Here is a 24,350-nt window from a genome sequence, read left to right as displayed (position 1 = left end):
TAAACAATCTACAACAAGCCCACGGTCTCTCCCCTCCCTGGGTAGGGACAGAATGTCCTGTAAGGAACACAGTATTCCAGCCGGTCTGACGATAGCTCCATTAGTTTCTAACAAGGAACATAAAGTCCTTGTTCTAATTCTTGACTAAAACTACACACATTATATTCAGTATTATGATTATAATAAGATTCATAAGGTACAGGACGGCAGGCAGTCTTAGGGTCAGGGCAAGCAGAGAGGTCAAAACCGGGAAGGACTCGAAAACAGGAGCAGGGGAACAAACGCTTGTAGGTTTCACAAACAAATCGAACTGGCAACAGACAAACAGAGAACACAGGTAGAAATACACAGGGGATAATGGGGATGATGGGCGACACCTGAAAGGGGGTGGAGACGAGCACAAAAACAGGTGAAACAGATCAAGGTGTGACAGAAATAAAGATTAATGCCATAAAGAATGATAGTAAAAAGATTTGGAACACCTTAAATTATATTTTTTGGGAAAAAGCAAACTCAGCTCCGTCATTCATTGAATCAGATGGCTCATTCATCACAAAACCAAATAATACTTTAATGTTTTTTTCATTGGCAAGATTAGCAAATTTAGGCATGACATTCCAGCAAAAAACGCTGACACTACACATCCAAGTATATCTGGCCGAATTATGAAAGACAAGCATTGTCATTTTGAAATACGGAAAGCCCCCTACCCTCGTGCCTTGAACCTCGCGCGCCCACCTCTATTTCAGTGGATACAGCTGGAGAACTGCAAGGCAATCCCATTGTGTGCCACTCGAGAGCCATGACCCATATGATGATATATATATATTGTCCTGCTAACAATAGGGTTAATAATATATCTGTGAGAATGTCCAAGGGGCTTTTATATAATTCAAAATTAATAAAAATAATAATCGCTTTGTTTAAAAAATAATATTTTGGAGATGATTTCGTTTTCAAATAAAGTCAAATGAGTGAGAAAAAGGCCACTCTTGAACATGGGGTGAGATATTGTTACTAATTTGTAAACAAAGCCAGTTTGTTATTTAGAATGATTTATTTCTGTTTTTAGAGGGAGAGAAACCAAAAACTACAGTCATATCATGGATCTCCCAGTTGAGACGGGCTCAGATATTGAACCAGCATCTGTAACAACTCAGGCTGCACTGTCTTAGACCACTTCGCCACTAAGGCACTGTACAATGTGACTGGCCAGGAGTAGGCTCCAGTACTACAGAGACACCAAAAGCATAATCAGAGCTCTAACTCCCCCTTGCGCTGGCCTGGAGAAATGAAGTAGTGACGCAGGGGACCGTACTAAACCACAAATTACCTCTAAGTCCCGCAGCAAAATCGCAAAACATTTAGTGGAGCAACCACTGTATGTATGCGGATGACTCAATACTATGCATGTCAGCTACTACAGCGACTGAAATGACTGCAACACTGAACAAAGAGTAGCAGTACGTTTCAGTGGGTGGCGGGGAATAAGTTACTCCTAAATATTTCTAAAACTAGAAGCATTGTATTTGGGACAAATCATTCACTAAACCGTAAACCTCAACTAAATCCTGTAATAAATAATGTGGAAATTGAGCAAGTTGAGGTGGCTAAACTGTCATGGTCAAAACATATTGATACAACAGTTGCTAAGATGGTGAGAAGTCTGTTCATAATAAAGTGTTGCTCTACCTTCTTAACAACACTATCAACAAGGCAGGTCCTACAGGCCATAGTTTTGTCGCACCTGGACTACTGTTCAGTTGTGTGGTCAGGTGCCCCACAAAACCTGCCACAAGGGATATCTTCACAGTCCAGAACAGACTATGTGAGGTGCACAGTACTACATAGAGCCATGACTACATGGCAGGGTAGCCTAGTGGTGTTGGACTAGTAACCGGAAGGTTGCAAGTTCAAACCCCCGAGCTGACAAGGTACAAATCTGTTGTTCTGCCCCTGAACAGGCAGTTAACCCACTGTTCCTAGGCTGTCATTGAAAATAAGAATTTGTTCTTAACTGACTTGCCTAGTTAAATAAAGGTAAAATAAAGAATATTCCACATCAAGTAACTGATGCAAGCGGTAGGATGTGATTTAAAGAAGAGATAAAAAATATACCTTATGGATCAGCGGGACTGTGAAGCCACACAGACATATACGTACAAATGGATTTTGTACTGTAGATATGTGGTGGTGGAGTAGGCACCTGAGGGCAAACAGTGTGTTGGGAAATCAGTGAATTTATTGTAATGTTTTTAAAATTATATCAACTGCCTTAATTTTGCTGGACCCCAGGAAGAGTAACAGCACTCAGAGGGTGTTCTTTAATGGAAGCCTCTCCTACATAATCCATAATAAATAAATAATACAAATGGTCTATGGAAAGTACCACAGCTATCATGGTTTTCCATTACAGTGGGATCACTGGGTTACATATCAAATATCATGTCACCCTGGCTTCAGTACATTTCAATGGTTTCCCGCAAGCTATTATAATTGTCGCCTGACGTGACAGAATTTGATGAGACGTGTAACAGAGAAGAACAGCTGCATTTCTCAATGTGGACTGTCTGTGCCCATGGCCCAGGGGCACCCCAATCCAGTCACACAGTCGCTGGATCCAGTCCACTTGGCTGTGTTCTGTGTGTATGTATCTCCGTGCACAATTCTCCATGTACACTTTTAAGGTGTCAGGTAGCCTAGCAGTTAGACTGTTGGGCCAGTAACTGAAAGGTTGCTGGTTTGAATACCTGAGCCGACAAGGTGAAAAACACAACCCTAATTTGGGAGGCGTAAGCCCAGGCAGTGTGAGAATGGGATGGTGGGTGAGACGTCTACAGTGTTCATCCCAGTTCTGTTGCTGGAAAACTCTCTCTGAAATACAAGGTAACAAACTAGCGAACAACTATGAACAAACTGCTGATGGGAAAAGCACATTACAGACAGCCCAAGGTTCATCTAGGGAGGAAGAGATGCAAATCCAAACTAGAACATTTTGCCCCACAAATGAATCGTCACACAAATTATGCCAAATATTTTATATTGGCATTATATTGCTGATTAACATTACTCACGTAATCACAAGCCGCATAACACAAGCGATGATGTCGTCATGTCAAAGCAAATGTTAAGTATGAGTTCATGTTTTTTTTTAAACTGTAGGTTGCATAACCTGCTTCTGCAACGAGAGAGACAATACCCCTCCTACACACACACACACACACACACACACACACACACACACACCCTATTGTCAACTTTGCCATTGTGGACTGCAGAGGGTCCCATCCCATTCAGAGGGCTGCAGGCAGGAGGGAAAGTGATCATGTGTCCCTTTGTCTCTGAGCACTCAGCGGGCACGTGGCTAAGGAGGGTGAGGAGCAGGCACTACCAGGATCTTTGTGTTGGCACCTCGTGGTGGCTGCTCCTGACACACGGCCTGGGCAGTGGGCATCTCCTCATCCATCCACATGTGCCCATTGCCCACTTAGCCCCTCTCACCCCCGGCTCCGTGCTGGATTAATGACAGCACTCAGGCTCATTCAACTCACCTCATGTCAGAGGGGTGTCCTATGAAGCAAGCTAGATCTACTCAGGGTTTTCTAAAGCTGACCATTTTCAGTTAGTTTCACATTCCAGCTCAGGCTACATCTGTACTACGATATTGCTTGTCCGACCTGCCGCTAACACTAGCAAGTTTGTAACTGCTCGTGCAAGTCACACGTGGCTAGTGAATGCTGAACTTTTCATTGAGACAATGCTGAAACATCAATCCATGGGCAAGTCAATGCCACATTTTCATTTGTGCTGAAATCCTAATGAAAGTGAAGTTATCTTGTGAATTCAGCAGGCTATAGTGTGAAATAGGCTTTTAGAAAGTGTTGTCTGTATTTGATTACTAATCGTTAATGCTTTGGTGTTTTTATCACAACCATAAGCACTGTTTTTCCCACTCTTATCGATTGTATTGATTATACAGAAGTGTTACTGGCGTGAAGTTTAAAATGCGTAATGTGTAATATATTTTAACACAACTATTTTTAAACAAATAACATTTGATTAAAATGCACCATACCGGCTGTATTTCTGTATGGTTACTTTTACCCCCCAATTTCGTGGTATCCAATTGGTAGTTACATATTGTCTCATCGCTGCAACTCCCGTACAGACTCGGACTGCACTGCCCACTTAACCCGGAAGCCAGCCACACCAGTGTCAGAGGAAACACCATGCACCTGATAGTCTAATTGACATCATTTGAGTATATTGGAGGTGTACCTGTGGATGTATTTCAAGGCCTACCATCAAACTCAGTGCCTCTTTGCTTGACATCATGGGGAAATCGAAAGAAATCAGCCAAGACCTCAGAAAAACAATTGTAGGCCTCCACAAGTCTGGTTCATCCTTGGGAGCAATTTCCAAATGCCTGAATGTACCCCGTATGAACACCATGGGACCACGCAGCAGTCATATCTCTCAGGAAGGAGACGCGTTCTGTCTCCTAGAGATGAACGTACTTTGGTGCAAAAAGTGCATATCATCATAACGATGGTCATTATGGCCAAACAGTTCTGTTCTGCCAGAGGACATTTCTCCAAAAAGTATGATATTTGTCCTCCTGTGCATTTGAAAACCGTAGTCTGGCTTTTTTTATGGCGGTTTTGGAGGAAAAAGGGGGAGACTTGCAAGCCAAAGAACACCATCCCAACTGTGAAGTACGGGAGTGGGAGCATCATGTTGTGTGGGTGCTTTGCTGCAGGAGGGACTGGTGCACTTCACAAAATAGATGGCATCATGAGGGAGGAAAATTATGTGGATATACAGTGCCTTGCGAAAGTTTTCGGCCCCCTTGAACTTTGCAACCTTTTGCCACATTTCAGGCTTCAAACATAAAGATATAAAACTGTATTTTTTTGTGAAGAATCAACAACAACTGGGACACAATCATGAAGTGGAACGACATTTATTGGATATTTCAAACTTTTTTAACAAATCAAAAACTGAAAAATAGGGCGTGCAAAATTATTCAGCCCCTTTACTTTCAGTGCAGCAAACTCTCTCCAGAAGTTCAGTGAGGATCTCTGAATGATCCAATGTTGACCTAAATGACTAATGATGATAAATACAATCCACCTGTGTGCAATCAAGTCTCCGTATAAATGCACCTGCACTGTGATAGTCTCAGAGGTCCGTTAAAAGCGCAGAGAGCATCATGAAGAACAAGGAACACACCAGGCAGGTCCGAGATACTGTTGTGAAGAAGTTTAAAGCCGGATTTGGATACAAAAAGATTTCCCAAGCTTTAAACATCCCAAGGAGCACTGTGCAAGTGATAATATTGAAATGGAAGGAGTATCAGACCACTGCAAATCTACCAAGACCTGGCCGTCCCTCTAAACTTTCAGCTCATACAAGGAGAAGACTGATCCGAGATGCAGCCAAGAGGCCCATGATCACTCTGGATGAACTGCAGAGATCTACAGCTGAGGTGGGAGACTCTGTCCATAGGACAACAATCAGTCGTATATTGCACAAATCTGGCCTTTATGGAAGAGTGGCAAGAAGAAAGCCATTTCTTAAAGATATCCATAAAAAGTGTTGTTTAAAGTTTGCCACAAGCCACCTGGGAGACACACCAAACATGTGGAAGAAGGTGCTCTGGTCAGATGAAACCAAAATTGAACTTTTTGGCAACAATGCAAAACGTTATGTTTGGCGTAAAAGCAACACAGCTGAACACACCATCCCCACTGTCAAACATGGTGGTGGCAGCATCATGGTTTGGGCCTGCTTTTCTTCAGCAGAGACAGGGAAGATGGTTCAAATTGATGGGAAGATGGATGGAGCCAAATACAGGACCATTCTGGAAGAACCTGATGGAGTCTGCAAAAGACCTGAGACTGGGACGGAGATTTGTCTTCCAACAAGACAATGATCCAAAACATAAAGCAAAATCTACAATGGAATGGTTCAAAAATAAACATATCCAGGTGTTAGAATGGCCAAGTCAAAGTCCAGACCTGAATCCAATCGAGAATCTGTGGAAAGAACTGAAAACTGCTGTTCACAAATGCTCTCCATCCAACCTCACTGAGCTCGAGCTGTTTTGCAAGGAGGAATGGGAAAACATTTCAGTCTCTCGATGTGCAAAACTGATAGAGACATACCCCAAGCGACTTACAGCTGTAATCGCAGCAAAAGGTGGCGCTACAAAGTATTAACTTAACAGGGCTGAATAATTTTGCCCGCCCAATTTTTCAGTTTTTGATTTGTTAAAAAAGTTTGAAATATCCAATAAATGTCGTTCCACTTCATGATTGTGTCCCACTTGTTGTTGATTCTTCACAAAAAAATACAGTTTTATATCTTTATGTTTGAAGCCTGAAATGTGGCAAAAGGTCGCAAAGTTCAAGGGGGCCGAATACTTTCGCAAGGCACTGTATTGAAGCAACATCTCAAGACGTCAGTCAGGAAGCTATAGCTTGGTCACAAATGGGTCTTCCAAATGTACAATGACCCCAAGCACACTTTCAAAGTTGTGGCAAAATGGCTTAAGGACAACAAAGTCAAGGTATTGGAGTGGCCATCACAAAGCCCTGACCTCAATCCTATAGAAAATGTGTGGGAAGAACTGACAAAGTATGTGCGAGCGAGGAGTCCTAAAAAACTGACTCAGTTACTATAGCTCTGTCAGGAGGAATGGGCCAAAATTCAACCAACGTATTGTGGAAAGCTTGTGGAAGGCTACCTGAAACGTTTGACCCAAGTTAAACAATTTAAAGGCAATGCTACCAAATACTAATTGAATGTATGTAAACTTCTGATCCACTGGGAATGTGACGAAAGAAATAAAAGCTGAAATAAATCTCTCTACTATTATTTTGACATTTCACATTCTTAAATTAAAGTGGTGATCCTAACTGACCTAAGACAGGGACTTTTTACTAGGATTAAATGTCAGGAGTTTAAATGTATTTGGCTAAGGTGTATGTAAACTTCAGACTTCAACTGTATGTAATGGGGAGTTGATAAAAATAAACAATCCAAGGGCAAACAATGCACACAATGAAACAGTGAATGTGCAAGAATTGGCGGGAGACAGCCGAGTCATTCTGGAAAGCTGAGCGCATGCATTCTGGAGAGAGGCATGCCTATATCTTTGCCACACACCCCTCCCCTTCGTCTTGTCTCAACATTTGTATTTATTATACTCCAGACACATTATCTTAACACATTTTAGATGCTCTTCACTGACAGCCACAACTCAATAATCAGCTAGTCCTATTGCCACGTGTACTGCCCAAATTGTGGGCTTCCCAAAGAGTCATACTGTAGGCCTACAAGCTTGTGATTTGTAACAAAATAAGCTAATGATTCTCTTCACCTAAGTCATGCTTTCTGGTGAAGTATTTTGAATTACTTTATTTATTTCTGTATAGACAGGAGTAAATGTATAATTTTGGTAAAAGTATTTAAATGTACTTTAGGGGAAGCTTAGTTTATTAGCCCATTGGACGCACCACCTATTCAAAAGTAGGTTACATTCACTTGTTCGTCCAAAATAATTCCAGCTTTTCCAGCTTCCAGCCAACTTTAATTCAATTCACAAGTGGCTGAAACTATCTCACTGGAGAAAGCATCCGAGCGAGCAAAACAGCGCCCCTCTGTCTTACAATGTGTAGCCAATGTATTTGAGGGCGATAGTATTTTTGGCCAGACAGCATCAGATAAATGGGCTACACATACTGAGCTAGAGTGTTCAACAAATCAAAATATATTTTACATTTGAGATTCTTCAAAGTAGCCACCCTTTGCCTTGATGACAATTTTTCTCTTAGCATTCTCTCAACCAGCTTCATGAGGTAATCACCTGGAATGCATTTCAATTAACAGGTGAGCATTGTTAAAAGTTAATTTGTGGAATTTCTTTCCTTTTTAATGCGTTTTGAGCCAATTTGTTGTGTTGTGACAAGGCAGGGGTGGTATACAGAAGATATTTGGTAAATCCAAGACCGTAGACCATATTATGGCAAACAGCTCAAATAAGCAAAGATAAATGAGAGTCCATTATTACTTAAGACATTAATGATAGTCAATCCGGAAAATGTCCAGAACTTTGAACGTTTCTTCAAGTGCAGTCGCAAAAAACATCAAGCGCTATGGTGAAACTGGCTCTCATGAGGACCGCCACAGGAAAGTAAGACCCAGCATTACCTCTGCTGCAGAGGATAAGTTCATTAGAGTTACCAGCCTCAGAAATTGCAGCCCAAATAAATGCTTCACAGAGTTCAAGTAACAGACACATGTCAACATCAACTGTTCAGAAGAGACTGTGTGAATCAGGCCTTCATGGTCAAATTGATGCTAAAAAACACCAATACTAAAGGACACCAATAAGAAGAAGAGACTTGCTTGGGCCAAGAAACACGAGCAATGGACATTAGACCGGTGGAAATCTGTCCTTTGGTCTGTGAGATTTTTGGTTCCAACCGTTGTTTATTTGTGAGATGCAGATTAGGTGAACGGAGGATCTCTGCATGTGTGGTTCCCACCGTGAAGCATGGAGGTGGAGGTGTGATTGTGTGAGGGTGCTTTGCTGGTGACACTGTCAGTGATTTATTTAGAACTCGAGACACACTTTACCAGCTTGGCTGCCACAGCATTCTGCAGCGATACGGCATCCCATCTGGTTTGCACTTAGTCCCACTATCATTTGTTTTTCTACAGGACAATGACCCAACACACCTCAAGGCGGTGTAAGGGCTATTTGATCAAGAAGGAGAGTGATGGAGTGCTGCATCAGATGACCTGGTCTCCACAATCACCCGACCTCAACCCAATTGAGATGGTTTGGGATGAGTTGGACCGCAAAGTGAAGGAAAAGCAGTCAACAAGTGCTCAGCATATGTGGGAACTACGTGAAGACTGTTGGAAAAGTATTCCAGGTGAAGCTGGTTGAGAGAATGCCAAGAGTGTGCAATGCTGTCATCAGGGCAAAGGGTGGCTACTTTGAAGAATCTAAAATCTAAAATATATTTTGATTTGTTTAACATTTTTTTGGTTGCTACATGATTCCATATGTGTATTAGTTTTGCTGTCTTCACTATTATTCTACAATGTAGAAAATTGTAAAAATAAAGAAAAACTCTTGAATGAGTAGGTGTGTCCAAACTTTTGACTGGTACTGTATATTTTATTTGGAAGGGCAAGGAGGTGTGGTAATGTATACAAACTCCTCCGGGATCGGATGTGGTACATAGTGTGGTACTGTATGCACATCCATGCCTCTGTTCCTCTCCCAGGGGCAGCATCACCTGCAAGACAGCCAGGCAGGGGGCTGGTGCTGATTAAATGTTTGTTAACCTCCCATGTGGCTCTGTGTGGCACCAGAGCAGGTCAATACTGGCTGATTAACTATGTTGACTCTGGTGTAAAAATGGAAAGACACCTACGATTACTAATGGTGCCCACTCACCTTAACTTCCCCCCTGATTCACAGGACGAAACTCAGGGATGCCTGGGGTGTATTTATTAGTGGACACTAGCAAATATTTTGCAATGAAAACAAGCTAGTTCCGTTTCAGTCGTTTTGCTTCCTTTTGGATCCTAGTGAATAGACTCCTGGTTTGTGTGTTTGGTTGGGTTGGGTGGGGCTACGGATGCCAGCTGTAGGTCAGTTGCCATGCTCTCAGGAGCATCTGGCATCTGGATTGGCACTGAGTAAGGAAACAAATAGCACAGGGCCACATGGTACAGTGTAAATACAGCATCCTAACAACCTACGATAAATATACCAATATGGAAAGAAGTGTGCGTGTAAAGATGGAAGACGTCTTACCTGTGGACCCATCTCTGTAACAAGAGTACATTTACATTTGTGTTATTTAGCAGACACTCTTATCCAGAGCGACTTATGTGAGAAATTAGCATTAAGTGCCTTGCTCAAGGGCACATCGACACATTTTTCACCACATTTTTTTCCTGGAACCAAAATGGTTTGAATCTATGTAGAACCATTTTGGGTTCCATGTAGAACCCTCTGTGGAAAGGGTTCTACGTGGAACCCAAAATTGTTCTACTTGGAACCAAAAGGGTTCTACCTGGAACCAACACAGGTTCTTCAAAGGGTTCTCCTATGTGGACAGCCGAAAAACCCTTTTAGGTACACTGTACCCTTTTGGTTCCAAGTAGAACCGTTTTGGGTTCCACGTAGAACCCTTTCCACAGAAGATTCTACATGGAACCCCAAAATGGTTCTACCTGGAACCAAAATGGTTCTACCTGGAACCAAAAAGTGTTCTCCTAAGGGGACAGCTGAAGAACCCTTTTGGAACCCTTTTCTCTAACTCTCTAAATGCGACTGAGTGTCCCTCCTTTTATCTGATCCCGAACTGACCATCTCATATTTTCCAAAAAGTGTGGCCTGCCAGTGACCTATATCACCATTTCTGTTTCCTGAAGTCCACGATCATCTCCTTTGTTTTGTTAACGTTGAGTGTGAGGTTATTTTCCTGACACCACACTCCGAGGGCCCTCACCTCCTCCCTGTAGGCCATCTCGTCGTTGTTGGTAATCAAGCCTAACACTGTAGTGTCGTCATCCAGAAGGCGAGGTCAATACAGGTGCATCAAAGCAGGAACCAAGAGACTGAAAAACAGCTTCTATCTCAAAGCCATCAGACTGTTAAACAGCCACCACTAACATTGAGTGGCTGCTGCCAACATACTGACTCAACTCCAGCCACTTTAATATTGGAAAAAATGATGGAAAAAATGTATCACTAGCCACTTTAAACAATGCCACTTAATATAATGTTTACATACCCTACATTACTCATCTCATATGTATATACTGTACATTTTCTTCATCCCTTTACACTTGTGTGTATAAGGTAGTTGTTGTGAAATTGTTAGGTTAGATTACTCGTTGGTTATTACTGCATTGTCAGAACTAGAAGCACAAGCATTTCGCTACACTCTCATTAACATCAGCTAACCATGTGTATGTGACAAATAAAATTTGATTTGATTTGAACTTGGGTCAAACGTTTCAGGTAGCCTTCCACAAGCTTCTCACAATAAGTTGGGTGAATTTTGGCCCATTCCTCCTGACAGAGCTGGTGTAACTGAGTCAGGTTTCTAGGCCTCTTTGCTCGCACACGCTTTTTTAGTTTTGCCCACACGTTTTCAATAGGATTGAGGTCATTTTGCCACAACTTTGGAAGTATGCTTGCGGTCATTGTCCATTTGGAAGACTCATTTGCGACCAAGCTTTAACTTCCTGACTGATGTCTTGAGATGTTGCTTCACTATATCCACATCATTTTCCTCCCTCGTGATGCCATCTATTTTGTGAAGTGCACCAGTCCCTCCTGCAGCAAAGCACCCCCACAACATGATGCTGCCACCCCCATGCTTCACAGTTGGGTTGGTGTTCTTTGGCTTGCAAGCCTCCCCCTTTTCCTCCAAACATAACGATGGACATTATGCCCAAACAGTTCTATTTTTGTTTCATCAGACCAGAGGACATTTCTCCAAAAAGTACGATCTTTGTCCCCATGTGCATTTGAAGATCGTAGTCTGGCTTTTTTATGGCGGTTTTGGAGCATTGGCTTCTTCCATGCTGAGCGACCTTTCAGGTTATGTCGATATAGGACTCGTTTTACTGTGGATATAGATACTTTTGTACCTGTTTCCTCCAGCATCTTCACAGGGTCCTTTGCTATGTTGTTCTGGGATTGATTTGCACTTTTCGCACCAAGGTGCGTTCATCTCTGAGACAGAACTCATCTCCTTCCTGAGCGGTATGACGCCTGCGTGGACCCATGGTGTTTATACTTGCATACTATTGTTTGTACAGATGAACGTGGTACTTTCAGGCGTTTGGAAATTGCTTCCAAGGATGAACCAGACTTGTGGAACCAGACTTTGGTCCGATCTTGACTACTCTTCATCAGACAAAGAGGATCGTTACACAATTAGCCTATCAGAAGCTTCTAAATCCATAACATCCTTTTCTGGAATTTTCCAAGATGTTTAAAGGCACAGTCAACTTTATATGTAAACCTCTGACCCACTGGAATTGTGATACAGTGAAATAATCTGTCTTTAAATCATTTTTTGAAAAATGACTTGTGTCTTGCACAAAGTAGATGTCCTAACCGACTTGCCAAAACTATAGTTTGTTAAAACCTCTTGATGCATCCAGCGGGATCATTTTCGTCAACATCCGCTGATTTGTAGAGCTCCAAATTCAAATTAAATTACTAATTTTTTTAATGAAATCACAAGTGCAATATAGCAAAACACAGCTTAGCTTGTTGTTAATCCACCTGGCATGTCAGATTTCAGTAAAGCTTTTTGGCGAAAGCATACCAAGCGTTTATGTAAGGACATATCTCTCAGTAGACAAAATATTACAAACAGCTAGCAGCCAAGTAGATTGGTCACAAACGTCAGAAAAGCAATAAAATGAATCACTTACCTTTGATCTTCAGATGTTTGCACTCACGAGACTCCCAGTTCCACAATAAATGTTCCTTTTGTTCCATAAAGATTATTTTTATATCCAAAATACCTCCATTTGGTTGGCGCGTTATGTTCAGAAATCCACAGGCTCGAGCGGTCACGACATCGCCGACAAAAATTCCAAATAGTGTCCGTAATGTTCGTAGAAACATGTCAAACGTTTTTTATAACCAATCCTCAGGTTGTTTTTACAATATATAATCGATAATATTTCAACCGGGACTGTAGCTTCTTCAATAGGAGAGAGAGAGAGAAATGTCTGCTCCAAGCTGTTGCGCATGCAAAACGCTGCTGGCACCCAGCTATGCAATGTGATGTGATCTTTCTCGCTCATTTTTCAAAATTTGACGTACTGCCAAATTCTTTAATATGATGTTGAATGCGTATTATGGTTGTGAAATTAAAAATTAATTCTCTGGCAACAACTCTGGTGGACATTCCTGCAGTCAGCATGCCAATTGCATGTTCTCTCAACTTGAGACATCTGTAGTATTGTGTTGTTTGACTAAACTGCACATTTTAGAGTGGCCTTTTATTGTCCCCAGCACAAGGTACACCTGTATAATGATCCTGCTGTTTAATCAGCTTCTTGATATGCCACACCTGTCCGGTGGATGTATTATCTTGGCAAAGAAAAAATGCTCACTAACAGGGATGTAAAGAAATGTGTGCACAACATTTTTAAGAAATAAGCGTATGGAACATTTCTGGGATCTTTTGTTTCAGCTCATGGAACAAGAACAACACTTTACATGTCGCGTTTCTATTTTTATTCAGTATATATTAGCTAACCTAATGGGCATCCATGGCGGGTGTCTTTAAGAACCCTTTGACATCTTTCAGTGGGGACATACATTGGCGCCTTTCAGAACCCCTTTTGAACCCCTTTTTGTTTTGGTTGTTAAAGTGATTATCTTTGTTAGTTCCCTTTGTTGTGATCAACATTTTATTTTTGTCTTGTGGGAATGTAACACAAGTGAACAGCAAACCTGGTTTAAAAAAACAAGTTTAAACGCCTCACGGTGTTGTACAATGTACACGGTGTCACTTTTCCCCATCCCTGGCAAACACAGCTGATTTAAACTAATTGCTATCTAAATTGAAGATCATGATTACTTGATTATTGTTGTCAGGTGGGTTAGCCGGGGCAAAAGTGTGACACCAATCAGGCCCCTTGAGGACTGGAGTTGCCCAGGCCTGTGATAGATGCACATACACACACACACACACACACACACTACATGTTCATGTTTTTAAATGTATGTAAATTGTTATTCGTTATGTGTAAAACTAGCATTGGCTAATGGGGATCCTAATAAATCAAATCAAGTTAGAGTAGCTAGCTTGTCTAACTATCTTAGCTGGTATGCCTGTTGACAAGGTTGATAGACTTTAAAAAAGCAAGTAATAAATAAACGTACTGAACAAGATTCACATTCCTTTCAATCTTTCACCCAGATTTTAGAAGAGATGCAGAAAAGTTTTTTTTTCTTTAAAAAAATGACCACCAGTCAGGGGTATACAGACAGCTCAAGAAGTATGCTTAGATGTGCAGAAGAATATACACATTTTACATAGAATTACACGTAATGATTATGGCTCTAGATTGCAGGAAAAAGCTGTTTGAGATGTTCGAAAAATGCTAATTGCTCCAACTTCCGGACAGAGGGCCCAGCCCCTCCTCTGGACCACCCCCCAGACATCCTCACATCCCCTGAGATTTTTGGGGTGCATGACTTCCCTGATCACAGATTGTAATTTTACTGTTGAAACTGGAGTGGTGGTTGATTGATTAACAGCTGTGTGGCGAGCTGCAACTAAAGATACTCTGGCAGGCAGGGGGACACTTGTTGTGGTGACACAATGGGGCTGCTGTCTGCTGTCTTCACCCAGGAAGCTGCTCCCATCACAACAACACTGCCCATTGTCTGTCTGTGGAACTGACCCCTTGTGAGCCTCTGAGATCACAGAGGAAATTGGAAATGAGGTGAATCATTGTCACTGAGGGCATGCAACCTGGTGGGGAGTAACTATACCATCACTGCAGAAAGGTTAACACCCGCACATACATTATTAATCTGCAGGTTTAGTGTGTTGTTGACCTTTCAGATAGAGATCGTATATCATAGTCGTCGCCATCTCCTTACCCTCCAACTCAACCTCTCATCTTTACCTCCATACCTTCAGACCATGGTTAAAACCCGAAACATTTACAGTTACATGACCAGCTATGTTAGCTTAAGGATGTATCTATACTGAACAAAAATATAAACGCAACATGTAAAGTCTTGGTCCCATGTTTCAAGAGCTGAAATAAAAGATCCCAGAAATATTCCATATGCACAAAAAGCTTATTTCTCTCAAATTTGGTGCACAAATTTGTTTACATCCCTGTTAGTGAGCATTTCTCCTTTGCCAATATAATCCATCCACTGAACAGGTGTGGCATATCAAGAAGCTGAATATACAGCATGATCATTACACAGGTGCACCTTGTGCTGGGGACAATAAAAGGCCATTCTAAAATGTGCCGTTTTGCCACACAACACAATGCCACAGATGTCTCAAGTTTTAAGGGGGCGTGTAATTTGTATGCTGACTGCAGGAATGTGCACCAGAGCTTTTGCCAAAGAATTTAATGTTCATTTCTCTACCATAAGCTGCCTTCAATGTCGTTTTAGAGAATTTGGCAGTACGCCCAACCGGGCTCACAATCACAGACCACGTGTGACCACGCCAGCCCAGGACCTCCACATCCGGCTTCTTCACCAGCGGGATCATCTGAGACCAGCCACCTGGACAGCTGATGAAACTGAAGTGTATTTCTGTCTGTAATAAAGCCCTTTTGTGGAGAAAAACTCATTCTGATTGTCTGTGCCTGGCTCTCCAGTGTGTTGGCCTGGCTCCCAAGTGGGTGGGCCTATGCCCTCCCAGGCCCACCCATGGCTGCACCCCCACTCAGTCGTGTGAAATCCATAGATTAGGGCCTAATAAATGTATTTAAATTGACTGATTTCCTTATGACTCAGTAAAATTGTTGACATTTTTGCAAGTTGCGTTTATATTTTTGTTCTGTATAGTTCCATTCACGTTACTATCCAGCTAGCACATTTGGTTCCTTGGAAGTTGTGCAAACGTATATTTTTGGTTTCACATTGGTTGTGGGAATGAAGCCATATGTTTCCTGACCAGAAAACGGAGCGTTTTTTAAACATTCTGAGAACGGTAGGGAACATTTTGCCTGTTCTTGGAACATTTATATTTAGGTTGCAGGGAGCTTCTGATAATGCTTTAATCTGTTTCCTGGAAGATTTTCCTGGAAGGTTTTATTAAGGCTCTGAGAATGGAAATTATAGGTTATTTGGAGTGTTTTAATAACTTCCTTAAAACTTTCACTGAATGTTTCAATAATAATTTTAATTACACCGTTAGCTTATTTTGGGTAAAATGTTTAAAGCACAGATGGAAATGTTTTCATTAAGCATGCCAACACAATTTTTTTTGTGAGATTTGAACTATTGAAACTGGTTTCCTTGTCCTCATCCATTGAATTAGTCCACTGCGCCACAAGGCTGGAGCTAGCATGCCATGTTTTTTTACACATACAAAGCTGTTTATTTTAGCCTATTCAGACAGACCCCATTTTAAAGGAAACAAGCACTCATTGAGATCAGGTGTGGCCAACACACCTACACACACTTAACAAGATGTAGTGTAGAGAGAGTTTTGTTGATGCTGAGTGTCACACCCTGATTTGTTTCACCTGTCTTTGTGCTTGTCTCCACCCCCCTCCAGGTGTCGCCCATCTTCCTCTTTATCCCCATTGTATTTATACCTGTGTTCTCTGCTTGTCTGTTGCCAGTTTGTCTTGTCTGGTCTGAGCAGTCTGGTCTGAGCAGTCTGGTCTGAGCAGTCTGGTCTGAGCAGTCTGGTCTGAGCAGTCTGGTCTGAGCAGTCTGTCCGAGTCCTGCGCCTGCCTGACTGACTCTGACCTGTTTACGAACCTCTGCCGGTCCTGAGCCTGCCTGCTGTTCTGTACCTTATTGACTCTGCCCTGGATTATGGACCTTTGACCAGACTTTTGCCTGCCCCGTTTGGGTCAATACACATCTGTGACTCTAGCTGTCTGCACCTGTCTTATCCTGAGTTCTGATACTGAAAACAGAATGTATGTTTTTAAATAACATTCTTAGACGTTACAAAAGTTTTCTTGTGGTTTTTATGGAAAGTTTAATGTTCTTGTAACAATTTGAGAACATGACTAAATAGAACCACGAGGAAACATGTAGGAAATGTTATGCTGAAGTAATGAAATTCCAACATGGTATGTGCTACTTGGGTAGGGTATGTGTGGCTGGTGTAGTTTGTGTACAGTGCCTTGCGAAAGTATTCGGCCCCCTTAAACTTTGCGACCTTTTGCCACATTTCAGGCTTCAAACATAAAGATATAAAACTGTATTTTTTTGTGAAGAATCAACAACTAGTGGGACACAATCATGAAATGGAACGACATTTATTGGATATTTCAAACTTTTTTAACAAATCAAAAACTGAAAAATTTGGCGTGCAAAATTATTCAGCCCCTTTACTTTCAGTGCAGCAAACTCTCTCCAGAAGTTCAGTGAGGATCTCTGAATGATCCAATGTTGACCTAAATGACTAATGATGATAAATACAATCCACCTGTGTGTAATCAAGTCTCCGTATAAATGCACCTGCACTGTGATAGTCTCAGAGGTCCGTTAAAAGCGCAGAGAGCATCATGAAGAACAAGGAACACACCAGGCAGGTCCGAGATACTGTTGTGAAGAAGTTTAAAGCCGGATTTGGATACAAAAAGATTTCCCAAGCTTGAAACATCCGAAGGAGCACTGTGCAAGCGATAATATTGAAATGAAAGGAGTATCAGACCACTGCAAATCTACCAAGACCTGGCCGTCCCTCTAAACTTTCAGCTCATACAAGGACAAGACTGATCAGAGATGCAGCCAAGAGGCCCATGATCACTCTGGATGAACTGCAGAGATCTACAGCTGAGGTGGGAGACTCTGTCCATAGGACAACAATCAGTCGTATATTGCACAAATCTGGCCTTTATGGAAGAGTGGCAAGAAAGCCATTTCTTAAAGATATCCATAAAAAGTGTTGTTTAAAGTTTGCCACAAGCCACCTGGGAGACACACCAAACATGTGGAAGAAGGTGCTCTGGTCAGATGAAACTAAAATTGAACTTGTTGGCAACAATGCAAAACGTTATGTTTGGCGTAAAAGCAACACAGCTGAACACACCATCCCCACTGTCAAACATGGTGGTGGCAGCATCATGGTTTGGGCCTGCTTTTCTTCAGCAGGGACAGGGAAGATGGTTAAAATTGATGGGAAGATGGATGGAGCCAAATACCGGACCATTCTGGAAGAAAACCTGATGGAGTCTGCAAAAGACCTGAGACTGGGACGGAGATTTGTCTTCCAACAAGACAATGATCCAAAACATAAAGCAAAATCTACAATGGAATGGTTCAAAAATAAACATATCCAGGTGTTAGAATGGCCAAGTCAAAGTCCAGACCTGAATCCAATCGAGAATCTGTGGAAAGAACTGAAAACTGCTGTTCACAAATGCTCTCCATCCAACCTCAAGGTCCTAAACGATATCTTAACCGCCATCGATAAGAAACATTACTGTGCAGCCGTATTCATTGATCTGGCCAAGGCTTTCGACTCTGTCAATCACCACATCCTCATCGGCAGACTCAACAGCCTTGGTTTCTCAAATGATTGCCTCGCCTGGTTCACCAACTACTTCTCTGATAGAGTTCAGTGTGTCAAATCTGAGGGTCTGTTGTCCGGACCTCTGGCAGTCTCTATGGGGGTGCCACAGGGTTCAATTCTTGGACCGACTCTCTTCTCTGTATACATCAATGAGGTCGCTCTTGCTGCTGGTGAGTCTCTGATCCACCTCTACGCAGACGACACCATTCTGTATACTTCCGGCCCTTCTTTGGACACTGTGTTAACAACCCTCCAGGCAAGCTTCAATGCCATACAACTCTCCTTCCGTGGCCTCCAATTGCTCTTAAATACAAGTAAAACTAAATGCATGCTCTTCAACCGATCACTACCTGCACCTACCCGCCTGTCCAACATCACTACTCTGGACGGCTCTGACTTAGAATACGTGGACAACTACAAATACTTAGGTGTCTGGTTAGACTGTAAACTCTCCTTCCAGACCCATATCAAACATCTCCAATCCAAAGTTAAATCTAGAATTGGCTTCCTATTTCGCAACAAAGCATCCTTCACTCATGCTGCCAAACATACCCTTGTAAAACTGACCATCCTACCAATCCTCGACTTTGGTGATGTAATTTACAAAATAGCCTCCAATACCCTACTCAACAAATTGGATGCAGTCTATCACAGTGCAATCCGTTTTGTCACCAAAGCCCCATATACTACCCACCATTGCGACCTGTACGCTCTCGTTGGCTGGCCCTCGCTTCATACTCGTCGCCAAACCCACTGGCTCCATGTCATCTACAAGACCCTGCTAGGTAAAGTCCCCCCTTATCTCAGCTCGCTGGTCACCATAGCATCTCCCACCTGTAGCACACGCTCCAGCAGGTATATCTCTCTGGTCACCCCCAAAACCAATTCTTTCTTTGGCCGTCTCTCTTTCCAGTTCTCTGCTGCCAATGACTGGAACGAACTACAAAAATCTCTGAAACTGGAAACACTTATCTCCCTCACTAGCTTTAAGCACCAACTGTCAGAGCAGCTCACAGATTACTGCACCTGTACATAGCCCACCTATAATTTAGCCCTATCAACTACCTCTTTCCCAACTGTATTTAATTTATTTATTTATTTTGCTCCTTTGCACCCCATTATTTTTATTTCTACTTTGCACATTCTTCCATTGCAAAACTACCATTCCAGTGTTTTACTTGCTATATTGTATTTACCTTGCCACCAAGGCCTTTTTTTGCCTTTACCTCCCTTCTCACCTCATTTGCTCACATTGTATATAGACTTGTTTATACTTTATTATTGACTGCATGTTTGTTTTACTCCATGTGTAACTCTGTGTTGTTGTATCTGTCGAACTGCTTTGCTTTATCTTGGCCAGGTCGCAATTGTAAATGAGAACTTGTTCTCAACTTGCCTACCTGGTTAAATAAAGGTAAATAATAATAACCTCACTGAGCTCGAGCTGTTTTGCAAGGAGGAATGGGAAAAATGTTCAGTCTCTCGATGTGCAAAACTGATAGAGACATACCCCAAGCGACTTACAGCTGTAATCGCAGCAAAAGGTGGCGCTACAAAGTATTAACTTAAGGGGGCTGTACATAGGCTAGGCGTGGGACTGTACATAGGCTAGGCGTGGGAGGAAAGTGTCTGTGTGACAACATTATGTGGGACCTGAACTGAGGGTTAAGTTGAACCACCTCCGTTCTCAGCTCTGAAAAGCTGGCAGGCCTTGTGACATCACTGAGTGGAACACCATGAGCAAACAGTGTAATGATGATGTGACGTTGGCTCAAACACACAAACTTTGACCCCATGCTTTGGACCTATTTGCATTACTTGGTATTGTAGTTGCCCAAAAAGCATAGTTTCGTGGATTGAGTTGATTTAGAATAATTTATACCATAAACAAGTGTGTGAAACAGGTCAGATCTTGGATGTTGAAGTGACAGTTTTACTGTGTAAATAAATGAGTCACCACAAATCAAATTCAAATTTTATTGGTCACATACATATGGTTAGCAGATGTTATTGGTCACATACATATGGTTAGCAGATGTTATTGGTCACATACATATGGTTAGCAGATGTTATTGGACACATACATATGGTTAGCAGATGTTATTGGTCACATACATATGGTTAGCAGATGTTATTGCGAGTGTAGCGAAATGCACACAGTCATTAGCAGAGAGAGACTAGCCGTTGAAGTTTATTGTTGGATGTTTTTTTAACTGAATGCCTATTTATACATATACAAGTGTCACCACGTGCACTGTATCCTGTAGATACACAACAAGACAGATAGGGGAGTAATTGTGGGATCTGTGTCAATGAAATGCTTTCTCTCTCTGCTCTAGACACCTGAGGGAGCAGACTGAGAGGACCACACACAGTGTATCATAACTGCTGCTTAAAGCATGGAGCCAGACCAATCAGAGATGAGCATCTTGGGACAATCGCCCAATGGGAAAGGTCACGACCTAGAAGATGACGCGTATGTGTCCATGAAGACCATGGCAGAGGAATTAGACACGTGAGTTTACTTCTCCTGTCCCCCCCCCCGCTCGAACACCTACCTCAATTATTGTTGTTAGACTATTGATATGTTCAACAACTACCACAACTATAAAAAATCTCTGTCCGATGAGCAGCTGAGAAGGGCCAAAGACTAGGCTCAAAACAATGACTTTAGTCACAGATTACACCTGATTGGTGCGGCAGGTTATAGCGGTTAGAGCATTGGGCCAGTTTTACAAAGTTTGCTGGTTTGAATACCTGAGCCGAAAAGATGAAAACCTCTCAATGTGTGCTTGAGCAAGCCACTTAACCCTAACTTGCTCCAGTGGCGCCAACCTACTTTGGGTTGTCCCTGTAAAACAACACATTTCACTGCACCTATCTGGTGTTTATATTTTTTTTATGTTGTTGCCTCTACTGCATACCACAGAAACATTACATTGTATATTCCATTCCAATTGTTTTTGAAGGGATGCTTTGATCTTACTGTCATATAAGGGTGGTGACATTTCTTTTGCCCACTGCATGCAGTGTTATGCCCAGCCCTCGTTATTCCAGTACCTTACACTGGAGAGAGTAATGGCTTTGTCCTGTGTTGTTACAGTTTGTGAATGTACCATGTGTTGCTGTCATCTATCTACCTGTGTGGAAACCAAAAGCCATTAAACAGCCTGTAAATGTCACCGGTCAATACAATATATTCATCCACATTATTCCAAACACTGGTAATTAACCATCAAATACAGAGACACTGTTTGTATCACAAATGGCACCCTGTTCTCTACATAGTGTGGTACTTTCCCTATAGTCCCTGGTCAAAAGCAGTGCACTATAAAGGGAATATGGTGCCATTTGGGAAGTAGAGGTCTTATACAAGGACCTCATAAAACTCTGTTTCAATTTCCGCCATTGCACATTGTGTTTGCTTGTCCTGTCCTCCTTGTGCTAAGTGTATGACAACAGTAATGAGTATTAAGTGTTTATAGAGCGGGAATGACGTCTGATTTCCTGAGTGGTGTTTGTGTTTCTAAGTGCATGTTTGCCTTGTTTCTGTCCTTCCTACGCCCCGTGGACGCTCTGTTTCCAACACAGAAATGGTACTCAAAACGTCAGGTAGGTTTCTACTTTCTACACACCGTCACACCGACAATCTCTACCTAGTAGGCCTACTGACGATGTTAAATCATTACTCACAAACAATCCTTTAAGTGAAGCATTTTTAACACTGTTTTAACAATTAACTCCCTCCTGTCTGTGTAGCTTGTGTCCCCATTTTAAGCTGCAGGTTTTGGAGACTTTCGATTGTAACGAGGTTTTTTGTTTCATCCAGGTTTGATGATCCTGATGCCATCCTGGAGAATGAGGAGTTTCTGCCCAACGGAGATGGGAGGAAGCCCATGCGCTTCACAGATGTGAGTGTAGCTGACTTCATTACCTCCACATGTACCTCAACTCAAACATCACTCCCTGGCTTTGTTCCAAGTGGGTACCCTATTCCCTATGCAGTGCACTACTTTTGACCATAGGGGTTTGTTCAAAAGAAGTGTACTATATAGGGAATAGGGTGCCACTTGGGATGCACACACTATGTGATTGGAATCTGATAAAACATCCTGCCTGTCACATTGCACTTGACAAAAAGCACGAGTTTCTAAATGTAAGAACAGCAGCCATTTTCTGCTTTACCTCAGTATTGAATGAACTGAATCTGAGATTGTTATATTTGTTTTGATCAGTTTGAGGGAAAGACGTCTTTCGGCATGTCTGTGTTCAACCTGGGGAATGCTATCATGGGCAGTGGAATTCTGGGACTGGCTTATGCCATGGCCAACACTGGCATCCTGCTCTTCCTGTAAGTCAAACCATCAGCGATACTGTACTGTGAGTCGCTCTGAATAAGAGTGTCTGTTAAACAGTGGAGGCTGTTAGTAGGAGCTAAAGGATGAACAGCTCATTGTAATGGCTGGAATGGAAGAAATGGAACAATATTAAACACATCAAACATATATAAACCACATGTTTGGCTCTGTTCCATTAATTTCATTCCATCCATTATAATGAGCCCGTCCTCCTATTGCTCCTCCCACCAGCCTCCACTGCTGTTAAATGAGCCAAAATATAATGTAAATGTAATGTAAATGTAATGTCTAGTCCTGCCCCTTGCTTCTTAACTGTCTCCTAGTCTCTCCTTTCCCCAGGTGGCTTAGTGTTTCTTCATTCATCACCTCATAAAACCCTGAAACCGCAAGTGACACACTGAGCACCGACACAGTAGGAGTCACACATTAGCCATTGGTCTGTTGCTAGTCGCACTGCCTCTGCCAGCTTGTTGTGGTGTGATCTCCCTTTGCCTAAGCAGTGAGCCTGTGGAGAACGTACTCCCCAGTCCCAGTGATAGCCTTTAGGCTGCACATAGATACCACACAGTGGAAAGGGCTGGAGTGGGAGTTGAAAATAGCCACAACCTTCGCTTGCAGGAGGGAGCTGAGACGAGCAGAAATGCTCTCTGCCCAGAGGCCTAGCCTGCCTGCTTCAAGAGGGATGCTGGGCCAGGATGGGGTGAGAAGGGGCCAGGGTGGAGCTGGGGGGTCTGTGGTGAGGTGGTCCACACTATCCTCTCCCTCCCATCCTCCCCCATTGCTCCAACTCTTGTTCCTGCTCCTGTGAACACAAGCAGACCCTAGAAAGGCTACAGCCTAGAATAGCCCCGCCTTCCAGTCCCCACTCCCCCCCTCCATTCATGTGACGCTGTGTTGGGTTGTTTAGCTGCAGGGAGCAGGACTTCAGTCACAACTCTGCATGGGAACACAACCTATTCTATAGATTCTAAAGAGTTTCTCCTCTAAAGATGGATCAACAGCAGAACCCTTCCTTAGAGCTCACGGTCACCTGACGCATCATCACCATCGCCATGGTGATTGTTATCATCTTTGTTGCAAATTTTGTCCCAATGACATGGTGCTCATGCTGAACTTGTGCTTTTCCACAAAGACTAATGTCAATCAAGGTCACCTTTGAGAAGCTTTGGTGAATGAAGAAACCCTTCGACCTGAAAATAAATGTTACCAAGTAACTAAGCTGTCTTCATGAAGGCTTTCTTCTTTATGAACCTACTAGGAATTGTTGTAGTGAGATTGCGGCAAAGAAAACCTATTGTTTAAGTCTCTAATGCAGCTTTTATGAAAGAAATCCCATTAACAGAGGCATTTCTCTGGCTTTGTGACTTCAGGTTATTGTTCAACAGCTTCAGATGTATTTGTTAGAAGCAGGAATCAATTCACATGGATTTGTTTGTCTGTATTCTGACCCAAGGATGTTTCTTCCCATCTAAGTATAGTATTACCGACTTTGGACTCTTAGGCATGTCTTCTGGTAAAAGTAAGTCTCGATTCCTGTAGCAAACAAAATGTGATTACATTTCAAGTCATTGGTCCAAGTCCTTTCTTTTCCCATGGAAAAACCGACTATTTTATATTGAACAACTATATTGTAGATTTGTGGCATTGTTGGTGTGACCGACGCAGAACCTTCTTTGTGTCCAGCATCACTCAG

General features: G+C 42.3%; 1 protein-coding gene across 3 annotated transcripts in view; it reads left to right on the top strand.

Moving 5' to 3' along the window:
* LOC110494674 (sodium-coupled neutral amino acid transporter 3) overlaps window positions 1-24,350 on the top strand; it is a 58,467-nt gene that overhangs the window by 4,520 nt on the left and 29,597 nt on the right. The window contains exons 2-6 of one of the 3 annotated variants that reach the window (XM_036950745.1): window positions 15,209-15,344; window positions 20,639-20,814; window positions 21,891-21,911; window positions 22,129-22,210; window positions 22,535-22,650. In XM_036950745.1, the coding sequence (XP_036806640.1) occupies window positions 20,699-20,814; window positions 21,891-21,911; window positions 22,129-22,210; window positions 22,535-22,650 (335 nt within the window). In that variant the 5' untranslated portion in view covers window positions 15,209-15,344; window positions 20,639-20,698. The remainder of the gene's footprint in view (window positions 1-15,208; window positions 15,345-20,638; window positions 20,815-21,890; window positions 21,912-22,128; window positions 22,211-22,534; window positions 22,651-24,350) is intronic. The other 2 variants (XM_021569950.2, XM_021569954.2) reach the window with 2 other exon arrangements.

This window comes from Oncorhynchus mykiss, chromosome 17 (assembly GCF_013265735.2).
Source record: "Oncorhynchus mykiss isolate Arlee chromosome 17, USDA_OmykA_1.1, whole genome shotgun sequence".
Lineage (NCBI taxonomy): Eukaryota > Metazoa > Chordata > Actinopteri > Salmoniformes > Salmonidae > Oncorhynchus > Oncorhynchus mykiss.
This window is presented reverse-complemented; position numbering and strand designations above follow the sequence as displayed.